The 26,820-nt window shown below is 56.5% G+C and overlaps 1 protein-coding gene across 6 annotated transcripts in view; it reads left to right on the top strand.

The window, feature by feature from the left end:
- The window catches only part of TRAPPC9 (trafficking protein particle complex 9), a 500,764-nt gene that overhangs the window by 387,220 nt on the left and 86,724 nt on the right, over positions 1-26,820 (top strand). For all 6 annotated transcript variants that reach the window (XM_032316499.1, XM_032316500.1, XM_032316503.1 and 3 more), the window contains one exon: positions 14,301-14,391. In XM_032316499.1, coding sequence (XP_032172390.1) covers positions 14,301-14,391 — 91 coding nt within the window. The remainder of the gene's footprint in view (positions 1-14,300; positions 14,392-26,820) is intronic.

Genomic DNA, 26,820 nt, shown 5'->3' with positions numbered 1-26,820 from the left:
AGGCCCAAGAGCCAGGCTCACGTGACCAACACTGATGCTGTCTGGGTGAACACATGCTTGCTTCCCGCTGCTCGGCACCGTCTCCTTCTCGCCGCCTTCCCTGCCAGCTTCCATGGTTGGGCAGTCTTTGCTGAACTTGGGAAGCCTTGATAGAGCCGATTTTGTGGTCAGCAGGTAATAGCCGTCCACGTGTAAAGGCAGGAAGCACCCATATTTGGCTTTAGGATGGGACCAAGGATCTTGCCTGGTTGGGGCCTGAGCCCAGGACCGAAGGCCCAGCTCTGCTGCTTCCAGCGTCCCTGTGGGGAGGCTGTGGCCCGAGGGACACGTGTCCCTGTCTGTTCAGTCAAGGTGAGATTACCCCCTCAGGTTTGCTGTAGGATTAGGTCTCACCATCTCTTCTACTCTTTTGATCTCAACCAGGATAATCACGTTTTTCTGACCCCAAACTGGCAAAACTGACAGTATTCTGGTTTGAGAACCAAGTGCGTTTTGGAAGTGAACTGACTCACTGGAGGTAACAGCCAGGATCCCAAAACTCATGTCCTTTTCCTACTACCTGCTTGAAGTACGGTCCTGCGGCTCTCGTGTAAGCCCAGCACCCACCCCTGGAGGGTGTCTGCAAGGGGCGCCCCCTTTCCCGCCAGCAGAACCAGAGCTGCTCCCGTGATCTGGCCTTGGACGGGCTCATCCTGCACAGGAAGCAGTGGGCCAGGCCTCGGCTGCGCCCCTACTTCCACCTCTGATCAGACCTGTCGCCGGAGTTTGGGACTGTAGTTCTGAGAACACCTCAGTGTAGCTGGTTCTGGGGTGGTTGGAGATTGGCCAGATCTGTTTCCACTTTCCATTTGTAACTGGGGAGAGGTGGGCCCACCAGGGTCTGACCAAGTCTTCCTCATCCTTGACGGTTGAGCTCACGCGTCCTGTTTCCCGGAGCCCGCTCTGTTGTCGGCCTCTACCGCTCTGATCTCGCCCGGCTGGAGCTGCTACTTCCCTCGTACTCCTACAACACTCAGTGCCTAGCTCTTTTTGTTACCATCTTTACCAAGTACAGGGAGGTCCATTTTGTTCCCAAGTTCACTGCGTCCTCGCCGGGCTGTGCCGTTCCTGGGTCTGTGCGGTGTCCTGTTCCCTTAGCAGCTACTTGCCGCTGACCGGCGCTGTGCTGGGCTTGTGCTAGGCACCGGGGACTTCTGCAATGGGCAGCATGGGGTATGGGCCCTGCCCTGCCGGCGCGTGCTCCTTTCCTGGCCTCTGTGCTGCGTGTAGCCGCCAGCATGTAGGTATTAAAATCATTTGGTAAAATAAAAAAGTTTAAAAAAAATAAAGCCATTTGGTGAATGCATGGCTTGCGTCTCTTTGATGGCGCAGACAGAAAGGTTCCCGGCTTAGCTGCACTATGCCGAGGGCTGTGGCGGACGTGTGAAGGGAGTTGTAATGAGCACGATTAGTCTTACTGGAAGCCGGGCTCTGCTTCCAGAGGGCAGCCACGCACAGACGGTCTGTGCTGGAAACAGACGAGGGGTGAGCGCGGGGCAAGCTCTGTGTCGTCTCCCGCTCTCGGTGTCCTTGTTTCTGTTGCAAATCCCCCTCCAAGAGCCTCTCGGGTTGGCAGGATACTTGCTGACATAGCAGAATCCATCCCCGTGTAGGTTTCATGGCAAGAGCTGGACGCACACTTCAGCTGATCCCCATAAAAGCCAGTGACCCGGACCATCTGGACAGCGTCTCTGCCAGGTGGTCTGATAAGCACGTGTCTCCTGGGTTCTGTCTGGAGACCCTTTGGAACCATCTGGCTGCTTCGGGGGCCAGGTAGAGACTCAAGGAGCCTGGCCGTAGTCTGGGTTTTAGATGCCAGAGGACTGCCGGCCCAGAGCGGGAGCTGGAATATCTTTGCAGCATGCAGAGGTCACTTACACGCAGGTAGCCGGCACGTAGAGGGACACGGAGCAGGGCAGCTGCTCCAAGCACAGGGCCATGCGTCTGGACCAGGCTGTGCGTCACCAAGCAGTGTCTGGCCTTGCCAACACCAGTCAACCTTGTGAACCTGGGAGGCTTCACGGGCTCTGACATTTGTGTTTGGATTTTGCTGGAGTTTCACAAGCATGTGCCTGCAAGACCGTCAGCCCAGTGTCCTCAGTTTGGTTGGTCCTGACCAGGACAGTAGGCCTGGGACACGGCCACGCCTGGCTTCTCAGTTTTCTAGACCACATTCTTCCCAGTAAGGGGAATGTGCCTCCAGCTGACCCCGCCTCCCTTTTAAGGCAGGGCTCCGGAGATTAAACTGTGGGCAGGGGCCTGCCCCAGGTCACCCTTGACCCTTCCTAGTGGGCTTGTCGTTTGTTTTCCGAGACGCTTAATGGAGCCAGGGCTTCCCATCCCCTGAGAAAACAAACAAATGAATTTCTTACAACAAGATCCCTCTAAAACCCAGTGCAGTAGGCTTTTCCAGTAGCCATGTCAGGAGAAAGGGTTTAATCTAAATGGATTTCATGCGAACACCTCCTGTCGACAGTGCAGATTTCTGGATCACCGGAAGCAAAATTCAGGGTCATTTTGTGTCTGCCTCGAGGGAGTTCAGTGTCTCCAGCTGCTGCCAGTCCCTCGACTCCGAGGCCTTCCAGCTCCCGGCGGAGCAGTGCTCCCGGCCAGAGAGGAGCACAGTGCCTGACCTCTGACCTCTGATCCCGTACCGTTGCCCCGGCTCCTGGGCCCGTGGACCCAGACTTGAGGGCTGTCTCCCCCAAATCCAGACATGGTGGCCAAGCTCACCTTGAGTCCCTCTGAGAGGAGTCAGGGTTTAACACGCAGCATCGATTTCGGAGTTGGCTTGGGGAGTCAGGAGGGGCTTCCTGAGCCAGTGGAGATATTAATGTGAGTGTGTGGTCTGCATGTGTGTGCACACGTGAGTGCAGTTCATGTGCACGCACATGTGCTACAGTGTGCGTGTGAACATCACACAGATCGATATGCACCATGTGTCATTAGGTGCGTGTCCCGGTGCAACACCTTCTGTGTCCTTTCGTTTTGACAGTTACTATGGGTGTGTGTCTAACAGACTCCTGCAGTGACCGCTCACGCCTGTCGGGCGCGTGCTAAGGGCTGTACTGTTCTGAGTGATTTACCTGGATGGGCTCGCTTAATTTTCACAAAGAGCCCTAGGAAGTGGTTTTAGGTACATTCCACAGTTGGGGAAACTGAGACCCCTTGAGATTCTCCCACTCTCGTCCCAGGTCACCAGCCAGTGAGGCGCGGAGCTGGGATTTGCGCCCAGCTGCCTGGCTTCAGGTTGTGGCTCTTGGCTCTGTGCCGGGCATCTGGTCTCTGCCAAGGCCTCTGTGTAGCCCCGTTTTGCAGAGAAAGTCGAATGAGGTTGCAGCATCCCTCGGACACCCTGCTGGTCAGTGCTTCCCCTGCCCTGGGTTCTCCCCACTTTGCCGGCCCTACCCTCAGCCCGGCAGGACGGGCGGAGCTGTACTATTGCACACTGTCCCTGGGCAGCTCACTGGGCCATGTGGCATTTCCCGTCCAGTTGGGTCTCTGACCGCAGGGAGCTGAGCCGAGGTATAGGCCACCCCTGCTGGGGTGAGAACAACCCACATCAGCATTCCCAAAGTTCACGGTGCAGATTGGAAAACAGTCATGGGAAAGAGGCTCATTAATCACTTAAAGCAGCCTTTCCATTAGTGTAATTTCTATTTATGGCAATCTGCTAATTTATTTGAGCTGAAGTGGGGCTGGGCTAAGTCCCTGCACCTGTCGTTTCTCCAGGTCTGGCACGTGGGTGCAGACAGTCCATCTTCCTCGGGGAACGCTCGAGGTGCAGGCCTGCCCCCTCCGGCTCCCGCACCTGGAAGCCAGCTTGGAAGTGACTGTCGGCTGCTCTCTGGTGATGGGCTTCCAGATTTGCCCCGTAGGCTGCGGGTAAACTAGGAGTTCAGATCGAGGGGCAGGGCCGGGAGGACTCAGGCCCCTGCGCTCAGCAGGATCTGGCTGAGCCCTGGGCGGCCGGATCATCCAGGGAGAGTTGGTTGAGCAATCCTTTTTTTTTTTTCTTCTTCCCTAAAATAGAAGACGAGTTCATGGTTAACTTCAGTTCCATGAATAAAGACAAGGTCTCAGAAACTGCTCAGTGTCTTCAGATCGCAGCACGGCACCAGATACTTCAGTGCTAGCGGTCCAGCTGAAGACGAGTGGGAAGGTGCGCTATTGGCTTTCTGCGTTTCCCTTGCATCTAGCTGTTCTCTAAAGATCTGGAAGTAAGCATCCGTGGTTCCCAAGGCAGGCAGAAGATTAACTGTGTATCATGAGAATGCTGTAAAGGCTGTGTACAAATACTAAGTTTCCTTAACAACGATGAATGACCCGCAGTCATATGTAAGGCTCACGTAACAGACTGGGCTCCGGAAGAGTAGGAAGGCTCTCATCTAGGCCTTTCATGCCTAGCCCCTACCGCAGTGCACAGAGTGGGTGTTGACAGATACTTGCTGTGAGTCACTGGAATGGGGAAGCGCATGGGGACAGAGGCAGGCCGCAGGGACAGCATAGACACACTACAGGGTGCAGCCGTCACAGACAGGGAAGAAGGAAGGGGTGACTTCTGGGCTGGTGCTGGGTCAGAGGGGACATCCCCAGTAAGGTAAGGTTGAGGCCAGCCAACAGAATGGCTGAGAAGGTTCCAGGTTGGGGAGAACACAGGAGTAAGGGCACCAGGGCAGGACAGCACCCCCCTGTCTTAAGAAGTGCCCGTAGTTCAACATGGCTGGTACACATTCTTGGGTGCAGGTGTGCGAAGGAAGAGGTCAACAAGCAGAGGAAATCATGGGCACCTGTATGAGGTTCTGGGGAGTTGGGTTTTATCCCAAGAGCTGTGGCCAGCCACTGCAGGATTCTGGGCAGGGAGCTGTGTCTTCAGACTCTGGCGGGGCTCCTCCCCCCTCACTCCCTGGGGGCCTGCTGTCACCGTGATGTATTTGTGTCTGGTTGCGGGATTGCGCTACCTTTTGGGAATTTAGCATGAGAGTTTGCAGAGCTGTGCGGGGCAGTGCAGGGCTGTCTCTGCTGTCTCTTTCTGTCTCTTGGTGAGGTCCTTATAAGGTGTTGAGTTGAAATAGAGGCTCACTGCCAGGACTGGGGTTCCTGTTGGGCTCTAGGTATTTGACACCCATTTCTGCTCTCAAGGGTTACAGTGGAAAAGCAGAGTAATGGTGCCGCTCTGAGCCTTGTCTGTGGGAAAGGAATATAGCACAAGGTCTCTCTGAGCGAGGGCTTACCTGTCGTGTTTGGTTGCACATCTTCTGTAAGCACAGGCCTCCGGTAGTAGGTGCTCAATAAATGTCCACTCCCTCAAGCTTATGTGGGCAGTGGCTTGTCAACAAACTGTGGCCCTTACGGGTTATAACTTGAAGCTCCTTCTGCGTTATTCCTGGAAAAACTGACCCCCCTTAGTTGGCTTTTTCTGCCTCCCAGCTCCGTAGATCTGGAGTTAGGGGCTTGGAGGTAGGAAACCTGGTCTTGCTCCCAGGGTGCTCACTGTGGCTGCGTTGGGAAGTCACTTATGACAGTAGATGTTTGTAGCTCATAACCAGTGCTATGTGGGAATTAGGAGGGAGCCTAGGGCTGAGGGATGGCCTGCCGGGTGTTGGGTTGGTGCCAGTATTGGCCAGTCGGGGGCTATGCTTGCCACGCAGGAAGCATCATCTCCCTGCCTCCCACCTTTCTGGGAGAGGACCTCACTTACATATGCCAGGTCCTGCTGGAGCTGAATACCATTATCTTAGCTGTAGGCCACACCAGTGCCCTGCATGGGCTTGAGCCAAAATTGCCGAACACATCTGTGTCCCCACTGCCCTCAGGTCCTACCTCAGAACTTCATGGTCACCTCACACAAGGAAGAATGAGCCTTTTGGTGTCCAAGAGACTTTTGGCCTCAGTGAAGTGCCTTCTGAGGTACCTGTTCTGAGTCTGTTCCTTTAAAGGCATCTTAAAGGTGAGGTCCTGACCTAGTCCTTCTGCTGGGTTAACACTGTGGCATTAAGATTCATCTCACTGGAAATGTGTGGCACCTATGGAGAAAGTCTGGCAGGGGTTGTGCAGTGCACTTGGAGTTGAAGAACCGAATGTGAACCTTACACTCCCCCTTCTTGGCTGTGTGATTTTGGAAAAGTTTCTTACCATCCCTAAAGAGGTTTTATTGATCTGACATTGTTATAAGGGCTGTATGAGATGATCTGTAGGTAACTGACACATAACACATGCTCAGGAAAAAGCAGCAGACATTTATTGAGCACCTGCTGTGTGCCAGGCTGGTGACCAGGGGCATCACTCTCCTGTGGCTCACCACCACAGGCGGTCCTCTGAATTCAGCTAAGCAGTTGGGAAGGCATGGCTGCCTGCTCTTTGATCTTGCTGGTTTGGGGAGGGGAGGTCAGAAGAGGTTCATGTTGAGCAAGATCCAGTCCCAGACCCTGGGCCTCATGGCTCACCACCTCCAAGGATTTGTGACCCGTAGGAGGAGTGCGCAAAGGGCAGTGACTTCAGGGAACTCGATTGTGTCTTTGAGGCAGAAGTAGCAAGCATGGAGGGCACCAAACATGGAATTTGCTGTTCCTTGCTGGGGAGTTAGATGCTCCCTGTGGAAGGCCCCAGAAGCAGAATGAGAGTTGTGCTAACCTGAGCTGGGAGCTTGTGTTCTCTTTTGCCTCAGGCACTTGGGTTATTTCGTGATTACTGTGGATGTGCCCTAGTACACCTGCAAAGCCTTGGTGCACACCAGCAGAGTTTCCACAGTCCTGTTGCAGAGTTACCAGCCCTGCCCTTGTAAGGGAAAGGAGCAGAATCTCAGGATAGTGACTCTCACTGACTACTTGGAGATGTGACTGCTGGGTCCTGGGTGACGGGAAAAGGGCTTTAAAGGGATGGAGCCCTTTCAGCACCATGGACAGGTCCTGCCACTTCTCTGTGGGCTCCACCCCCAGGTTTCCTGAGAATGGACACAGTGTTTGCAGAGAACCCTCAGAAAGTGCGTGCACAACATGGGCTCTAGGCTCAGTCTGCTTGAACCTGCCACTTCATAGCTCTGTCGGCTTTCTTACTCTCACCTTGCACCTGAGTTCAAAACAAAACAAAACAAAACTTTGAACAGAACTAGCAGTCCCTGCCTTGTACCTGTCAGGTTCTAAAGTCTTAATTTAAAGATAATATGAATTGAAAAGATACATATTACACACTTAACAAAGAGCCTCTCTCATGGGAGGCACTTTGGAAATGTTGTAATAGAAGCAGTGGGATTGTGGTCCCCAACACCATTTATCGGTCTCTTGCCCGGATGCCAGGATCTGTGTATTTAAGGAACAGTAGCGGCTGCCACCTCTCCCTTCGTTGTGGGATGTTTGCGGTCTTGCCTGTGATAGTGAGCAGGAAAGGCAGCTGCATGGCGGACTGGTTGGCTGGCTTTGCGTTTGTGTGTCCAGGCTCAGACACCAGGCTGTTTTTTGGTGGCTTATGGGGCTGAAAGGGAGGGGTGGTACCTGCAGGTAATTAGCTTTATTAGCTCAGCTGTATAATTTTATGGCTCACATCCGAAAGCAAATTAATACAAAAATATGCTACTGGAATGGTTTCCAAAGCCCCAGTGCCATTTGGCAACTTTGTAATTACTCACATGCTAACCTGCCCCGCTAACTAATCATCGCAAAGCTCCTCATCCTGGCCACGTTCATTAGGCGCTATTTCTATTTTGCAAGCACCGTGGTGCGATCTGCTTTGAAAGTCTGGCATATTTTTTTTTTCATAAGAGACAGTAATATGCCATATTCTGAGGTCTTCATTTTACACCCCTGGAAAGACTCAGGGAAGAAAGAAACATGAAAATGTGCATATTAAGCCCAAATCTGCCAGCCCACCTGCATGCTGAGCTCTTCCTTCCGGGTGGGATGAGGCATGTTGACTTTTCTCAGCCCTGACCTCGGAGCTCTGTCATCGGGCCCACCCTGTATCAGGTCTGCAACTGCTTCCAGCAGAACTGCACTGTTTATTCTTTCTAAAATTTTTATTTTAAATATGTAAAATATGCACATGGTTCAAATTTTTCTTAAAAAAGAGTGTTCCCCTCTTGCCTGTCCTCCCCAAATGCCCATTTTTCTTCATCCCTTCCATGTATTTCAGAATTTCTCTCTGAAAGTCTACGTAATATATAGACTTTTTTTGTTTGTTTTTACACAAAAGTATGTGCTGTTTCGCATCATGGTTTTTTCACTGAACTGTATGCCTCGGAAAACTTTGCATACTCATAACTAACTTTCTCCCTTTCCAGTAGTGGAGTGTGGTCTTGTGCCTGTATTCACGTGGCTTTGCCATCATGGGGGGTTTCAAGCTTCGGGACTTTTGCTGATCTGGTCACAGTGTCATTGAGCACGTCATCTTTCCCTTCTGGAGCCATGCTGTGGGGAAGCCCCAGCATGCCAGAGTTGGGGGGCGCTCTGGGAGGATCCCCACTCGATCCTCCTCCTCTGTCTACAAGGCACAACTGTTGCCTCCCACCAGGTGAAGGGAACACGGAAAGTGTTTGCCACAGAGCCCGCCCAACAGGAGTGTTCCCGACATTTATACCCTTCTGTGCCCCACTCTCCAGGACCCCAATGTGTGTCTTTTAGTCTGAGACTTGGAATTCACCTGGGAGCCTTTCCTGTACTGGGAATTGGTCACCACTCTGCCAGTGAATTTCTGTGTGCCTGTGAGTCATGTGGCCCATCAGATCCTAGACGAAACCCAAACTGAAGAAAGGAAAGCTGCCTCCTTTTGCTGGTACCGTGTACGCAATCCCACTTCCCTCCAGCTCTTTGATGCCAATGAATCACAGAGAGCTTTGCCAGGACCCGGCTATGAGCTAAGGAAGGGGGCTTGGTACCTTTTCTTTGAAAGAGAAAGTACCTCTTCACATGGTGGTCACAAAGGGAGAGAAGGGAAACACAACTGCTTGTCTCCACTGCCCAGCCAGTCCCTGGGCTCTAGGTCTTCATCAGACTCCCCAGGGGATGTGTTTCCCCAGCAGGAGGTTCCCTCTGGGTGTTGCTGAGGCCATGGCAGCAGGGGGATGCTGGCCTGAGTGGGTGGTAGGCAGAAGGCTTGGGACTGACTCAGCACAGGTGGTGGCTCCCAGGAAGGTCACCACTTCTCCCAATCACAGTTGTCTGTGCTCTCACTGGGGCGGGCAGTGGCCCGATCCTGGGTCACTCCCCTCGGGAGGGAGAAGTGGTTCCTTACCCTGCTCCCAGTGGATCTTGTTGGCTCAGGGACTGCAAGAATGGAGTCCTAGCCTGGGGCTACAGGAGACGTCCCCTCTCAGAGACTCACCCCAAGTGAGAGGCTTCTGAGTCCTCCTGGAACGGATGACGCCTGTGTGCCCCTGCGGTGGTGGGTTGTGCTGCTGCAGCTGATTGAGCAACAAGGATGAAAGCCGACCAGCCGCATGGTGGCCACGGCAGGCTTGCAGTGCTGAGCGATGGCCACAGAGGAGTCCACAGAACTGGACCGGCGTAGCCTGGGAGTGTCGGCAACCAGGTGGGCTCACGTTGGCCAAGAACCCCAGCCACACTCCCTGGTAGTCCCCTGTGTTGCTGGGCAATGGGCCAGGCCTCGTGGCCATTGGTCACTCGCAGCAGGCAACCCACCAACCTTTCTGAGACTCTGTCCTCACGTGTTGGACAGTAATAGCCACACGTGCCTGGCCCTGTGCCGAGGGCTCCGGCGGCTGTCCCCTAGTGATGCTGGACTCATCCCATCGGAGGGTCCTACTCTCCTTGCTCTAGCAGCGACTGTGCTGGGCCACCCGTACCAGTGGAGGTCTGTCTCTGACGAACAGCACCCATTTCCCCACGCCCACCGTCATGCAAATACGCACACAGGCTTCATTCGTGAAGTGATTTCCACACTCAGCAAGCCGCCCCTGGGTCCTGGGCATTGTGCAGGATGCTGGCGCTCGAAAGATGAGGAAAGGTGCTCTGGAGGCAGCCAGGGAGATGGACATCGAGGCACCAATGGCTGTAATCCTTGAAGCAGAGCCACGAAGAGCCCTGTTGAGATGTTGTGTGTGCATGTGTGTGCAGGGTGTTCCACGTAGGGGCACGGGCGCTGGTCCGAAAGCCAGGGTAGGAGTCTGCCGGGCGGGAGGGGAAGGGGGTTCGGGTGCAGTGAGGTGCCTGTCCCTCCTGGGGTGGGTCTCTGCGTGCGTATGTGTGTGGGACACTGCACTCCCTTCTCCCTCCGGGAAAGCCGCGCGCTCTTCCCGAGGAGTTTCTCTCCCTGTCCTGCTCCTCACCTTGAGAAGTCACTTAATATGGAGTGTCGTATGTTAAAATTAGGATATTCAGATCTGTGGGTGGAAAGGAAGAAAAACAATCATTCAGTCATTATCCATGGAAATTAAACACCGTACGGTGCTGTGTTCATAAAAGACCGAGAACTTCCCAGCCAATAAATTCTTAATATGAAGCAATTCCTCTTGAGAAAATTAAATTTCTGGGAACCGAGGGTGGGTTGCCATTTACTCGGAAGAGTGGCTGTTTGCACAGGTAATGTTACCTGGTGCTGGGGTTGAGAAAGCCCATTGTCTTCAGCTGCTGTGAACACAGGTGGCCCGGCTGGTGGGCTGAGCCCCTGTTCCTCCCCGGGAGCCAGGCAGCCAATCACAGGTAGCTGCAGGCGTCTCTGAACCCCACTGTGCGCCCTAATGTCTGGTTCTGGGGAGAATCACCTTCTAGGAGCTCAGAGTCGTATCGAAGACAAGATCTCCCCCATTGTCTTAAAGTAGAGCCAATAGGCGCAGGCGGCTTCGGGCCCCCCTCCCCACCCACCAGGCACCCAGCTCAACCTGTGAGTCCGATCAGGGCCAAGTGGACAGGAGTAGGCAGGAAGATGTGGGAAGAGACTTGACCAGAATTAGTCTCCGCATGAGGCCCAGGCCTGCCTTTGCACGCCTCCTCCCTCCCCATGTCAGCCCATCACTGGCTGTGTCAGCACCCCCCCCCCCCCGGCTCCCAGCAGTGGGGGCGGGTCCCGAGGCCTGGGTGCCTGCCCAGTCCTGCCCGTGACGTGGGCGTGCCTGTAGGGAGTGACTGCCCCTGTCCCGACCTGGATTGGACAGGGCCGTGCAAGCACCCCTGGGGTCCAGCACATCCTGGATGCCGGTTACTACCGTGCAGGTTCCGCATGAGGAACACCAGATTCGGTTTGTCAAGGTGATGAAGCCGAGGGCGCCGTCTCCCCGAGGGGCGTAGCTGCCCTTGGGAGGACGGAAACCGGCAGGTCCCTCCCCCGCCGGTTACTACGCCCCACCCCCCATGCCGAGGGGTAGGCACCCCTCACCGAGCTGTGGTGACACACCAGGTGACGGAGTGTCTGCGGGGTTGGGCGGGAAAGCTGCCCCATGGCCCCTCTCGGGGGGGCAAGGCCAGCGGTGTCTTGGGGTCAGCTGTGGGTGCTGTGGCTCACTCGCTCTGCGGCCTCGGTTTCCCCAGAGTGGAGGAACAAGCGCCTACGCTGCGGCCTTCACCGTCCTCCTTTCTGTGTCCATGAGCGTGCGGACGGCAGGGTCCTCGGAGAAGTGGGAGCCCGCGGCCGGGGCATCCAGCAAGCGACATCTCAGGGTCATGTCTTCAGGGCTCCTCCGCTCTGCGGTGTGGCTGGCATTTCCTTCCTTTCAATGCGGTATAAAACTCCATTGTGTGTCCAGATGGCTTGTTGCTTGTCTGTCCCTGTGACCTCGGACACTTGGGTTCCTTCCACTTTTTGGCTCCTGTGATGCATGTCGCTATACACACATGCTGCAAGTATCTGTTTGAGTCCCTGCTGTCACTTGTTTTGGCGCCTCCCCCCCACCCAGGAGGGGATTGCCGGAGGCCAGCATCGTCTGTTCACGGGCTTGTCTTCCCCCAAGCCTGTGAGCTTCTTGAGTCTCGGATCAGTCCTCGCCGGGATCCCCAGACACGTAGGGCCTTACCCTCAGGGTCCGTGCCAGCAGCACCTCGTTGACCCAGTGAATGAAGGACATAAGCGCACGTGTCCTAACGCCCTGGGTGTCCCAGGACCGTGCATGGTCATTGCAGGGGCCGCGCGGAGTCTCTAGCAATCCCGCTCTCACTCCGGCACCCGTAGACTGCGTAGCGGGATGGCGAAGACTGCATTTGGGGAATTCTCCTCAGGGAGCGAATTACCCCGGAAGCCCTTTGGTAGGTTGCCTGTGGTGGGGTAGGATCCCCGAAGGGGCCTGAGGTGCCAGCAGGGGCGGCGAGTCCCTGAGACGAGGGAAGGAGAGTAGGAGAGCGGGGCAGGCCCTCACAGTAGGGCCCTTTGTGCTGTGCTTCCGGTGGCCAGGACTGCTGGTCCGTTGATTCTCGGGACAGTCCTGTGACGTTCGTGTGAAGTTCGTGTTGCTCTGGAGCTCGTGGACATTAACAGATGGTGGACCAGGCCCGGAGAATGTAGGCAGACGGCCCGGCGCTCCTCAGCGGCCGTGCCCGGACCCAGATCTCCGTGGAGAGCATCTGGACACCGCCGTTCCAGCGACAGAGGCAGCCGCCCTTACTCGGGGCTGCAGGGCTGCCGCATGGCTCCCGGTCTGCTGGAGAGCTCAGTGCGGCTAGAATGAGCCTGCTCCCCCTTCTGCCCCGCTGCTGTCAGGTTGGCGTGGACTAGAGCAAGCAGCGCGAGTACCTGGGAGCTTGGGACGGAGGAAGCCCTGGTGTCTGCAGGGGCCACAGCAAGAGGCAGGCGCTGGGCTCGGGGGAGAGAAGATTCCGGGTCCCAGCATCTGAGCTGCGTGTTGAGGGCTGTGGGCTCTGGAGGGCGTGGAAGCGGGACTCCTCTCCCGCTTGTCCAGGATGTTTATCCCTCCTGAGTCTGTTTATTCATGACACAGAGTGCACTGAGCAGCTCTGTGAAGCAGGCGCTGGTGCGGGCCCCGGGCACAGGGCCGGGCCCTTGTGCAGATGTCAGGCTGGTGGCCAGGCTGAGCACTGGAGGAGGGGGACGCCTGGGGGCCTTCGGGGCAGGGAAAAGCATTCTGAGGCGGAGAGCGCAGATGTGGGCGGTTCAGAGTCCAGAGAGAGCACATGGCCTTTGGGAGGATTGACAGAACCCAAAAGAGCCAAGAAGGACTTTGGGGTGCAGAGGGGGGCAGGGATTCTAGCAGGTCACTGTGCTCTGCGGCCGGCCCTGCCCTCGCTAGCTTGCCTGGATGTTTGGGGGCCGAGTCCACACTCCACAGAGCCCCCTGTGATCCTGAATCCACCCTGCCCCATGCCTGAGAGACTAGGACCTCTGGTCCCCATTCCCCTGGGGCCCTGTGCCCCCAGCCTTAGCCCTGAGCTACTCTGCTCACACAGCTTCATCCCCATACAGCTGTTCTCGGGCTTGGTGAGTGCGGGCCTCCGTTCCCTGCCGTCCCAGGAGGAGGCCCCTCGGGTTCAAGTTTGTGTGTGAGCCGTTCCGTGTCCTTCTCGTGTCTCCATCCCTGTCTGGGTCAGACACGCCGTGTGCTTGTTGAATGCAGTTAACTTGCTAAAGGCAGAAAGAAGCAGGTTTCCTCCTCACTTCCCTAATCGGGGAAGATTGTCAGGGACTAAATTCTTCCCTTGGATGACAACTTAAATTCTGTGGCCTTAATTTATGTAGGGAAAGGGAAAGAGGCTTGCAGATCTGTTTCTGAGAGCCACATTGACTGTTTAATATTAGTGCCCAGGAGACATCTGTTTTCTGCATTTCTAAACCCAGTTTCTTCATCCGCTGATACTTGCTGAGAGACTGTGACTTCCTCCATTATGAACCTGCCTAAGTGAGCCCATTCGTAATAATATGTGTAATTACATCAAGATGTGTAACACGACAGACGTGAAGCCAGCACGGAGCTGACACATGTCCAGAAATGTATTTGGTTACATGGAACAGTGAGCCATATTTTATTAAGGAAAAGCCAACTTCCATTTCCTGTATTTCCACCTGCCTCCCCCCGCCCAAGAATTCCTGCTGGATTAAAATTGTCCCGACGGCTTCCCCTTCTTTATGCGACAGTGGCAGTAGCGGGGTTTACCTGATTAGGGTTGAGGGAGGGTGGGCGCTGGGCATGTTCACGTGCCTGTTTTCCATGCCCAGCTCAGGTCTCAGTGGTGGGTTAGACTTCATTTGGGAGGAGGGGTCCTAGACCTGCTGAGGTTTGCTGTCCGGGCATCTGTAGAAGCTTCCAGAAGACCTCCCCCTGCCCCCGGGGCCCAGCAGGAGCCGAGTTTTCCTTGACCAGCCCTCACCCCTCTCTCAAGCGCACAGGGGAGGCGAGCGTGGAAGGCCTCCTGAACCAGCTGGTCCTGGAGCACCTGCAGCTGGCTCCCTTGCAGTGGGGTGAGTACGCGCGCGTCGTCTCGGGTTGGGCACGCGCCTTCTCCCGCAGGTGGCTGGGGCAGCGGGGGCGGTGGAGGCGGCGGGGCTGGCTGGGGTGGCCAGGGCAGGTCTGTGTCTGCCCTGAGTACGGCCCTTCAGGCGCACCCCGTCAGCAGCCTCAGATGCACACGTGGTGGTGGGTGCCAAGACGCCCTCACCTTCCAGCCATGGCAGAGTCTGACATGGCCCTTGGCAGCCCGTGCTCTGGTCCCCACGGCGTGCCTTCTGCCTATGTGTCTGGACCTGGAGTGGGTGGTGGGGAGGAAGCCCAGGGGTGGCCTCCTTGCTGGAGGAGCTCCGACAGCCTCTCACGGGGTCGGCACGGAGGAGCACGTGCTTGGTAAGCGCCTGACCTCGGTCCTCACCCGGGAGCGCTCCCTGCGGCGAGCAGCCAGACCCGTGCAGCCCATTGTCTGCTGCCCGTCGCAGCGTGGGCCCTGCTCTGCGCCTTCCTGAGAGCCGCGGAAGTATCTCGTTGAGCAACAAAGCAAGCGTGTGGTCGTTGAAGGGAGAGGCTGTGTTACTTTCTGGAAGTCATTTCAGTATCTCCTCTGCTTTGGGTCCGATGCTGGCAGTCAGCTGTGTTTTACCCCAGGTGTCACTGTAAATCAGTGTCAAGTCTTTCCTCTGGTTCCTTAGTGTATTCTCTCCCTTCTGTGCGCGAGAAACACGGGGGCATTGTCCCAGGGCCGTGGGCCCTTCTGCAGGCCTTCCCCTGCTTTCCGTCAGTTTGTGGGACCCCCTTGCCACATGGGAGACCCCACTCCCCGCCGGTCTCCCTGCTCCTTTGCATGAAGCCCGGCGGAAGTCCCGTGAGTGACCGATGCGGCAGCACCGAGGGGACCACACTTGGGCTGGAAGGAAGGGGGGCCATCTCTGGGGTCAGTGTTTGCGCCTCTGGGGGCTTTTCTGGGCCCCCAGACACTTGCCTGGGTTGGAGTGTCCTAGCTCTCAGGTACGGCTAGCTACGTCCCCCAGATGTGGACAGCCGAGCAGGGTCAGACGCCCAGATCCTCCCGCCTCCAGGGCTGGCACAGGCCCAAGACCTGTGCAACAAAATGAAATAAACCATGTGTTCCCACATTCTGTCGCTCAGAAGAACTTCCCCGAGGCCCAGACAGTCAGCGGCAGCCACCCCCTGGGGTGGGCCCAGGAGGGTCCAGCCTCCCTGCAGAGCCCAGCAGGAGGCCCTGCATTTGTGCTGGAGTCTTCATGGGCGTTTAGCTCTTCTGTTTGTTAACAGCGTTTGGGTCTGCTGTCCTACATGCCTCGTGGGCATGCCGGTATATTGGTTGATGACACAGGGGTTAATAACATTTTCCTGGAGGGGTACGTGGCTTTAAAAAAAATAATCCTAGGACCTGCGAGGCATTTGTGTCCAGAGGCCTTACTGGGAGGGCGTGAGCTGCCTCTTGTTGTCACTTCTGATGCCCCTGCACGCTGTGCCTGTCCTTCTCCAGAGGAGGACGCCGAGGCTCAGCTGGGTCAGGGATTCTGTCCAGCACCTGCCCCACTGGGAGGTGACCCGTCCAGGTTCAATGGCAGATGCCCTCACACTGGAATCTTGACCTTTCCACCAGGTCACTTGATCAAAGTAATATATTCTCGCCGTGGAAAATCAGAAATGTTGGAGAGAGAAGAATCACCCTTTTCCCACCCCCCTAGAGAACCTCTATTTCACTGAATTTTTGTGTATCTCTAAGCCTTTTTGCTGCCCTCAAAATTTAAATTTTGTTCGTAGAGATGTTCATTCCAGGTTTGTGTTTGGTGCCCTTTCCTCCCCCCTTACTTGACACAACACAAGGATTCCTCATGTTATGGGCGTGGCTCATGCGTGCTGTTAGAGGCCACGTAATAATTTCATCCAGCGGATGCAAGGTAGCTTAGCCCTTGTGCTGCTCTTGGAGGTCTTGGTTGTTCTGAGATGTTCATTGTTGCGTAAATCACACACACACACTGGCTTGCACGGGCACCCACCTGGCACACATAAGGCTGCGTGCTCGCGGTCTGCTAAGGGACCTGAGTCCACCACCTGCATCAGACCAGGCATGTCTGGATGGCAGGGCTGGAGTTTAACTCACATGTGGGTCCCCAGCACCTGGGACAGTGTCCGGCACCGAGCAGAGTCAGGAGACACGTATCTACGGAATGAATGGACAAAACCCTCAGTCCAAAAATCCACATTTTCCATGTAACCTTAGGGAACAGAAACTCCTGAATATTTCCTACTTTATAAATGGGGAATAGCGGTGAGGACCTCCCAGACTTGCATGGGCTGGACACTGTGTCCTGCTCCCCACATGTGAGGACGTGCTGCTCCCCGAGGCAGGGCAGCGGGTGTCCCCACAGCCGTCTCATGTGTCTGCTGCTTCCTAGACCTGCCACCCTCATGTGCGTGCACACGGCCTGCTCACCACAGCTCAGGGCCAGAGCTTACAGCAGGGCTCGCGGGATGCTGACTGGCGGGTGTGCACGGAAAAATGCCCCCATGTAACGTAGCCAACACTTAATCTGCCTTTGCCAGCAGTCCAGGAAAGCACAGCCCATCACTGGTGTACCTAGGAAGCTACGAAAGCGTCGCCACCCAACAGTGGTAGAAGGACGCACGGGGACCCTGGAATCAGTTCAGCCTCATTAGTCACCACGACCGGTACCGATGGAAGGGACTGGAACCAGCCCCTAGACAGATGGTCGAGGAGCATGCTGGGCTCTGCAACCTGCCTTCTCCTCCCGACCAGAGGGGCAGCCCGTACCCCACCAGTTCACAGGACAGTTCCCAGCTGGAGACGAGAGGCACATGGGAAGCCGCAGCCCCGACCATGCTGACCTGGGGTCCCATCCCAGGCCTTCAGGCCCTGCCCCAGCCCTGCCCCTATCCCCTCGTGCCCTTGGATGCACCCAAGAATCTCCACTTCTCCTCTCCACACCAACTGGCACGCAGTGACCCCCGCAGCCCCCGGCCGCTCCAATGGACAGAGGAACTCACTTTCTTTCTCTCTTGTTTTTCTCTCTGTCTTTCTCTCTTGTTTCTTTATTTAAAATTGTGATAAAAACACATAAATGAGCCATCCTGACCATACAGCCCGGCCATGTTAACTGTATTCATTTTGTTGCACAGCCGATCTCTACCTTTTTGGTCTTGCAAAATCAGAACTCTGTGCCTGTGGAATAGCTTTCTGATTTTTATTTATTTTTAAAAAGATTTTGCTTATTTATTTGTTAGAGACGTCGAGAGAGAGAGAGAGAGAGAGAGAGAGAAAGAGCACAAGGGGAAGTGGAAGCTGGAGGGAGAAGCAGGCTCTCCGCTGAGGACGGAGCCTGATGGAGGGCCCCATCCCAGGACCCTGGGATCATGACCTGAGCCAAAGGCAGACACTTAATGGGCTGAGCCACCCAGGCGTCCCAGCTTTCATATTTTTATAGAACTTCAGAAAGAGTAAATTTTCTAAAAATTAAATTTCTAATGGTATCTGACTGCCTCTTCTCCTGGAGTCATTTCTCCACTTCTGTTTCTTTTCTATAATTTTGCTTCCTCTTCTTTTTCTTGATCTGGCTGGCTAGTATATGGTTGACTCCATTGGCTGGTTCTCATCTCTTCTCTTCTCTCTAATTCTGTCCCCATCTTCTTTCTGATTTATGGGGGCTCACCATGTTAGTTGTCCTCGCTGAATTAGCTGGATATTTAATCTATTTACTTAAAATCTCCTACTATTTCTATAATTATTTAAGGCTATGAATTTTCCTGCAATTACTGCATTACCTGTGTTCCTGTGTTCTGATATTTAACATTTTCATGGATGATTTTTTTAGGAATTTTGCAATTTTAGTTGGTTTCATTTTTGTCCCAAGAGTTGTTTAAAATCTACATGTTTTGTTTTGTTTTGTTTCCTGCATTCATTCTGGCTTTCTAATGTAATGGCTTTGTAATCAGTTTAGTGATATTTTCACCTCCGAGAGTTTACGGAGGTTTCTTTGTCATTTTGTGTGACCACTTCACAGACATTTAAAAGGATGGCATATGCCTTGTTTTAAATATGCTGAGTTACAAATGTATCTGTTAACCTCCCCTCATTGATTACATTGCTGAGGTCTTTAGGACCCTCACTTATTTGACCCGCCATGGACTTTCAGAGGTGAATTACCCCCACTGGCCTGCGGGTTCTCTTTAGCCTGAGGGGACTTCTGTCCATTTACTTGGTGGCCCTGTGTCCTGTAGTTCATGCAGCATGAGTATGGGTCATCCTTGGTGCATAGATGTCCCCCTTGCGCTCATTCTGAAGTACACTTCTCTGTCTCATTCTGTGTTTGTTGCTTCGTCTGATACTGTAACTCTCGACCCTGCTTGCATCTTGTTTGGCTGGTGTGCCTTTGCCTGTCATTTTATCTTAAACATTTCAGATTTCCTTTTTTCCCCATGTGGTTCTCTTAGATGAAGCCTGGAGTTGAATTTGGGTTGTGATCCAACTGTAGAGTGTTTTTCATTAGTAGGTGAGTGTAGGCCATTTGCCTTCCCTGATATAGCACGTATGTTGGTCTTTTCTCTACATTCTGTTACGCATTTTGTTTTTACAGCCTTTTATCTTGACTTTTGTGGTCTGTGTTTTCTTGTTTTGTTTTCTGTGATGATTTTATTCTTCTACCACTTTCTTCCTAAAATCTCCTACTTCTCTTGTCTGACCACCCCCCCCCCCCACCACCACCACCTTCTAAGGCCTTACCTGCTGTATTCTTGCTCGTGGTCCTTACCATTCTCTGAGAGTTCATTATATACGCAGCTTTTTGTCCTTGTGCGTCTCTCCATGCCTGCCGGGCTATCCGCCCCATCGAGGAAGGATCTGTTCTTCACTGTATTTCCAGATCGGTAACCGGAACATTTAGTGCCTCCTGAATAAACATCGCCAAAGGCACAGATGAGGTAGTCCTCATGGCGTCTCTGAAGTGGGTAGTGTTATTCCTGTGTTTCGGGTCAGAGGAAATGGAAAGCATGTGCGAACCATTCAGCCTGTGAGTGGCAAAGTGTCCCAGTCTCGAAATCTTGAAATCCACATCTCTCCCATCACATCACACTTCCCAGGATCCCACAGCGAGCTAGTGGCCCACAGCTGGATTTCAGGCCTGGCTGTGATGACTTCTAACCAGGCATTCCATGGCACCACACCCCTGTTGAAAGAAAAAGAAAGAGGTAATTTTGTAATTGTGCCCAGACTTGCAGAACAGTTCAGAGGCGGTAGTGAGAGTCTTTTTCCTGCACCATTTTAGAGTAAGTGGCCCAATGCGCCGTCATCCCGATTCACTGATACGCATTTCCTACAGACAAGGGTTCTGTGGTGTGACCATGTCTTGGACCTGTTGACACTGTTTTCAGCATCCCACACTGCTGGTGTCTGCCACTCCCCCTGGCTTGTGGACACCAAGAGTGCTTCACCGAGGGGAACAACTACCGGCATGCGTCACCCTTGTCACCAGTACATGGGGCAGGCCCCTGGGGGACGGGGTCCATGACCCGCCCCCACCCAGGTTGGAGGCCACGAGTGTTAGTTATACTGGACTTGGCATCCAAAGCCCTTGCCATCTGCCTAGAATTTTTGCTCCAGTACCAGAACCCTGGCAGCGGGGATCTTTCCAGTGCTGTGGTGAGAAAGCTCCTGGCGGAGGGGGGATGGGGAGGCAGTGCTGGTGCTCAGCACCTCAGGGCTCACTGGCTCACCCTCTGCCTCCCACCTTGCCCACACCTACTGGGCCTGCGGGCAGAGTGCCTCTCGCCACACACACAGAGGTGGGGCCAGGGGCTGTGCAGTCACTGGCCGAGGAGTCACAGAGCTGGCATTGGCTCACTGTCTAGGGCCAGCCACGGGGCGTGGACTCTGCTGCATTGCCCTAGGTGTCTGCTGCACCTTAAATAAGACGGTGAATTTCAGGATCCGGGTTGTGCTAAAGCCAGGAGGGGCATTTCCGTCTGCCTCTCTAGCTTCCCACTTTGTGGGAGAGCGCGCCCAACACCAGCACCCACGTGCTCAGTCCCTGGGGGTGGGGGCCCGTGCACCCTGTGCGCAGCTGGTGAAGGCCTTCCATGTCCGTGTTGCGTCAGAGCCTTGCAAGGGCCCTGCTGGGGGACACTGTCCCTGTTTTACAAATGGCAACCCCGGGGCAGCCAGCCAGGTGAGGTGACTCGCCCGAGGTCTCCCGGCCAGGTCTGCTCCAGGCCTCCAAGTCCCTGTCGCGCAGCTGGGCTGCTGCCGCTGCTCCCTGAGAACTCACGCCCGGGCCTCGGGCCTGCTGAGCTCCGGTGAGCACAGTGTGGCTTCCGCAGGGAGGGGAGCAAGGGCCCCTGCCGATACCTGACGCGAGGTGGTGCCCAGTCGCTTGCAGAAGCGCAGGGATGGCAGGACGCCGGGGCCGTCCCCGTGCTCAGCCTCGGGGCGGGAGACCAGCAGTGCCAGCTCCTCCCGGACTGTGGCCCCAGCTCCCCCACCTCCACCTCCCCGTGGACTCTGCGACCTTAGCAACTGTCTTGGTGTAAGCCCCGGAGACGGCTGTGAGGATCAGCAGCCAGCTGGGAAAAAATGTGTCTATGTACGACCTGCTTTTCTCCGGGGGCCCTGCAAGGCATTTTTAGGGGAAGAAGACTTGTTCTTCAGTAGCTCAAATGCAGGCCCCATGTGCCCTGTCAGAGGGGCGGAGCCTGGACTGATGGCCGCTCAGGGTAGGCACGGCATTTAGGGTCCCACCGGCAGGTGACACTGTCCCCGGGCCCCTGATGATTGAGTCCCGGCTGGGAAGCACAGGGCTTTCTGGCAGTCCTGGGCAAAGCAAAGTGGCTGTGGCCCCTCATCTGAATCTGTGGGAGCACCGGGCCTGTGGCCGAGCTCAGACAGGCCCCTCCCAGGCTCCTTGGTCTTGTGCATATTTTTAGCGGCAGCCTTCAAACCAAGGCTGCTCAGGTGACGGGGAGCCCGGGGTATGTGCAGTGGTGGTTGGGGTGGCCCTCCCTCCTCTGCATTGACGAGTTTGCCCCCTCAGCCTTTTGCAAAGGAGGAAGCATCTTCTGCAGGCATGGAAGTCGAGGGCGCGTTCAGAACAGGCCTGACCCGGATGCCGGAATGGGGAGCAGGTGCCGTGCCTGCCCTGATATCCGGCTCCTGCTGTTGGCTCCGCCCACGGAGGCCGAGTCCCACTAGGGCCTGGCGCCCGTCACTGCCCTCAGGCCATGCTCAAGGCGCAGATCCGCCTGGGGCTTCCCCTGCAGAGGACGGGGAGCCTATCGCTGTGGGAGGTGCTTCTCCTGGGGCGCCCTGTACACCCCTTCTGTGGAGGCGAGGCCACAGGCAGCAGCTTTCCTCATGCATACCTGTTCCTTTATCGCAGGGAGGAGCATCAGGAAGGCCAGTGCTGGGCGCAGCCAGGCCGGGGACTCAGAGCTGAAGGGGACTTGGGAGCCTTGTCCCTTGTTGGCTCCACAGCTTGTTGTTAAGCTCAACTCCTGCGGCTCTTTCTCGTGGAAAAGATGAGCCACAAGATGAGCCACGGGGCACTTTGCCAGTAGTTTCGTCTGCTGAGACGGGAGCAGGGCTTGGCCTCCGGGCTCCTGGCCTCAGGCGGGGTGTCAGGAGCTTCCTGGTCAGCGGAGGGGGCGTCCTTGCTCCCAGCACCTGCCGGGAGGTTGGGGAGGTCCCTTGTCCCTGCCGTGGGGGTGTCCTGGCCCAGACGAGACCAAGTCAGGCCGGCAAACTGGGTTGCGGGAGGAGGACAGGCCAGCAGAAAGGGCCGTCCTCACGTGGCCGCATCTCAGTGGGGCCCTGGCGGTGTTGGATGGTCTGGAGACGGGGGTTAGGGGGCAGCCCCAGCCCTCCCTGTAGCCTCTGGGGCTAGCATTTGGGAACCCTCCAGAGGCAGAGCCATTCCCCTTTGGCCGGCAGAGAAGCTCACATTTGACAACTTGCCCCGCATCGGACACCATGAAGTCGGCGGGATCTGGGCCATTTTCCTGGAACTGCTGCACACGGGGCTGCCCACCAGCTGCGGGAGGAGAATGGGCTGTGCTCGCTCGAGGTGGGGCATAGCTGAGCCGGTGGGGGGCCAGGCAGGCCAGGTGGCCTGACAGTCTCACTCAGGTGATGTCACTCACAGGCGCTTGTGTCTGAGCCGTCCCCACCCCAGCTGAGAGCCATCAGGTCTGCGTGGTCTTGATGGAGAAGCTGTGGCTTCCAGGTCTGAGTGACCTTGGCTCAGGCTTCCTGTTCTGGGGTTCATTCTCTTGTGCCTCCAATGACAGTCTTGCGGGAGGCGTTCTGTGCAGGGAGACACTCCGGGCCGAGCGCTCTCATGGAGTCCCCGTGTGAGCGGGCCTCAAGGTGGACTTGCCTCCTGCATGGCACGCCGGGTTCCCATGCTGGTGGACCGGACCCCGGCGGCTTCCCCCTGACCTGCCCCTCTTCCTAGGCCCCCGCCTCGCAGGGGTGGGGCATCGGCCTTGCCGTGCTTTACCCTCAGTGTTTGTCTTAACCGTATGCCGTGCTTGACCCTCAGTGTTTGTCTGCGTGTGCTAAAGAAACACAGAGCACATGCTCAGAGGAAAGTGTTTGGAATGAAGCTGTTTCATCTCGTGGGAAGTAAGAGTTTCTGGAAGCGAATGTGGGTCAGCTTTGGCTGCAGTACCGAGGTTTGGGGAAAAATAGCTCCTTCCCGTTTGCGGACCCGAGAAGGAAGCGATCCTTAACGAGGCGCTGGCCTCCGGGCCACTTTGAAGCCAGACCTCGAACAGCGAAGCCAACTTCAAAGACGCAGCCTCCTGACCTTCCTCGGGCAGCTCCCGACAACACCCTTCCTTCTCCCCAAGGCCCTTCACTGGCGAGTCGCCCCTGGTCTGTTGATGCCGCTAGGGTGCTGGAGAGAAGCAGCCGCGGAGCCCCTGCTCCCGCAGACGGCAGTTACGGCCAAGCCCGGGCTCCTCGGCTTGTAGCAGGTCCGCCTCCTCTCGCTCCGGGTGGGGCCGAAAAATGCACATTTCCAAAATCACAGCAGACCACGGGAGCTCAGCCCTGGGGGTCAAGCGCCTGGTGTCTCCTCCCCACTGAACCTTCCCTCCCCCGCATCGTGAGTGTGGGTTTGTGGTTTCGCCTGCAGAACCTGGTCCCGGTCTCCGCAGGGGGGCCTGAACCGGCCAAGCGCTGGCCTCTGTACCATTGCGCTCCCTGGAGGGAGATGTGCTCGGACACAGCGGTGGGGATCGCTGTCTCGGGCTGGGGATGCCTCTGAGGGGCTAGCGGCAAAGCTGCGTGCCGGCGAGGTTCGGCATTCCCTTTTCTAGAGAGTTGACCGCTTCCTACCGACTTTTCACCCTGGTGTGTCCAGGGTTCATCGCTGGTTCTCTATGAAGAACGTGCCATGCAAGAGGGTGAGAGCAGAGCGCCATCGTGACGCGGTGGCCGTGGGCTAGATGGCGAGGTTGGCGAGAGCCCGTCCACTCTGTCATGTTGGGAACCCAGGGCTCAGAGCCATGAGGCGTCTACGTGCCATAGGACTCCAGGCACCCCTACGCCTCTCTGGTCTAGGAGGGGTGCTCACAGGGACCTGCCCTTCTCTCTGTACGTGTGTCTTGACAGCAGGAACAGAGGTGCAGCCACGGAAGGTGCCACAAGCCCGGCCCTGCCCGCCGCCAAGGCCCGCGCTGCCGTGAGCTACGTGGTTCCCGGGACCTGCAGGCTGTTAGGCTGGTTTGTGGCGGCCTTGTCCGGTGGGTGGCCAGGGTGGGCTGCAGGCCCGTCAGCAAGAACCTGTGGGTCTCCTGCCCTCTGTGTCTTTAGCACTTGATTCTGGAGCTCTGGGCCAGAAACGGGGGACAAGGAGGTGGCTGGTAGGAACACCGAAGGCAGTGTCGCCCGGTGTGATGGAAGGAGCTGGGTTTGGGCCTCAGCCCTTAGCGCCAGTCCTGACTTACTGGACGGCCATGAGCGTGTCACCAGGATTGTCAAAACCTCCCTGTGTTTGGGGCTGGGGACACAGTAGCACGCAGGAGAGGCTCAAAGCCTGGGTCCCCAGGGAGCCGACTGCCTTTTCAAGGAGGCCCTGGTGTGAGGAGGAGGCTGTGTCCCTGCTTCAGCAGGCGATGAAGTCTAGAGGAATCTAGTTACCGTCAGGGCATGGACTTTGTTGCAGGCAGATGCTGGGGTCTCCTGGTGGGTGCTTTCTCCACGAAGCGGGAAGTGAGATCACGTCGGGGAGTGGGGCAATGTCCGCGGATCTGGGACATCTGAGGATACGGAGACTTCCCTATGGCACTGAGCACAGAGCAAACTTGGCCTTGGTCAGAAGTCACTGGAAGGAGGAAGGGAGGGAGGAATGTGGTCAAGACAGAGGCAGATTCCGTTCCAAGGAGAGCTCTGTGGCGGGGAGTTCCCAGCACGAGCGGAGGTGGTTAAGTGCCGTGCCGGTCAGATGGAAGGTTCTCAGTGCGTACCCATGAGGGAATTACTGAAGGGCCCCGTGTGGGCAGGACGGGGCCAGGGGCAGGGCAGAGGCGGGTCGCCTGTGGTAGGAGGAAGGCTCGTCCCCCAGCCGCAGGGGTTTCTGGCCCGGATTGTGTTCACAGGATTTGAACGCATTTGTCTTCCTTTGCCGATTTTACTTCCCTTGCCACCTCAACGGATGGCAGGAGTACAGACGAGTCAGCACAGGCCTGTCCCCGCGTCGGGGCACACCTGCACGCAGCTGGCATCTGGCAGGCGGGGGGCCTGTGGTTCCGCGGTGCAGGACAGAGGTCGGCCCGCGTGCGGGGGCACGAGACCATCCTGGCACCGGAGTGGGTGGGTCCCCCCAGAGAACAGGCCGCTCCGCAGTGGAGGTCGGAGGGGGCGGGGCTGGGAAGGGGACAGGTGGTGACAAGAGCAGGAGGAAGTAGAGGGCTGTGGGCCAAGGCTTCTCGGTCACCACCCGCTGCGGAGATGTGAAGCGGCAAGCCAGTGCTGCCTGCCGGCTTGCCCGGGGCTCGCCCCTCCCCGCCCGCTCAGCCGGCGCTCCTGTGCCCCGGGCCCCTCGCAGCCGAGGTTCCCGAGCTCCCGCGCACAGGCCCTCCCCGCCACCCTCCCCGAGTCTCTTCCCACTCTGGTGGCACTTGCTCAACTGCGGGTTTTGTGCTCTGTGACCTTCCTGGGGCCCGAATCCCTCCGTCCTCTGGCTTCCCAGCCCCTGGAAGGGCGTTTTGCATGAGACTCTGGACACGCGCTGACATGGTATGTAATTTCTGGAGCAGAGTCAGGGCCCAGGGTCTGACATGGGATCCGGTGCTTCTGGCAGTCATCGTCTGGGACCATGGGGGTGTCACAGACTGTCGGCGCTCACAGGCCGTCACAGTATTTGACATGAAGGAACGGCAGGGCGGGGGGGCAGGCAGGAAGGACTCTCTGATTGGACCTTCTGTTCTAGACCCAGTGTTCCGTGTGGAACATGTTGGTTTAGGGGTGTTGGGTCAAGTTGTGTTAGAAAATCCCTTTGAGCTTTTGAGAAACCACAGTGAGGCTCTTCTGTCCTGTTTCGTCGTGAACTTGTGTCCCCCGCGGTACATGGGTCTCTGGGGACGCACCGCGGGCAGCCCGTCATACTGGGTGCCCGTCGCACTGGGTGCAGAGGTGTGTGTGGGAGTCAGAGCCGCCCGTGTGCCTGCTCGGGAGTGACGTTCAGCGGCGCGCTACCTTCCTCCGCCCCTGGGATGTGGCAACGGTCTTGGGAGGACCGCGGTCCTGGCTGACGTTGCATAGGTGGTTTTCACAAGCTTGTTCTCAGTGGGAAGAAGATGTGGGTTTTTCTCTAGAAACGGGATGAACTTGGTTAATGCAGCCGTGGGCAGCTTGGGAGCGTCATTCATTCGGTCGTTCACACCACGAGCACGTGTTCACCACTGCAGTGGGTCCCAGGCCCTGGGCTAAGTCCAGAGGGGAAGGCTGTGTCCTCAGCAGCTCAGGGCACCTTGCTGGCTGCATGGGGACAGAGCTGGCGTCGGTACCTGCTCTCCGGCGGCAGCCATGTACTGGTCTGTGTGCCCACATGAGCAGACCCGGATTGCGGCTCTGCTCACTGGCTCTGCTGGGCAGAACTCCTGGTGCTTCCAGAAGGTTCCGTGCATCATCCTTCGGCGTTCAGGGCCCTCCCGGTGCGGGTCGTGTGACAGGTGATGATCAGAGCGGCATGGGCTCCCACGCGCGTCTCTCCCCACCTCCTCCCCGGGCAGCCGCCGTTCCTTCCAGGGCCTGCCCAGCTGTCCACTGCTTACAAACATCTGACGACAGAGCGCAGGGAAGATGTAAATCAGTTGCAAAGCTCATTACGAATCTTGGCGACGCCGCAGTTCTTGAAGCGGGTGAAAACCACGCGGGAGCGCGAGAGCTGCCGTCGGAC

Source organism: Mustela erminea, chromosome 16 (genome assembly GCF_009829155.1).
Source record: "Mustela erminea isolate mMusErm1 chromosome 16, mMusErm1.Pri, whole genome shotgun sequence".
In the NCBI taxonomy this organism is placed as follows: domain Eukaryota; kingdom Metazoa; phylum Chordata; class Mammalia; order Carnivora; family Mustelidae; genus Mustela; species Mustela erminea.
This window is presented reverse-complemented; position numbering and strand designations above follow the sequence as displayed.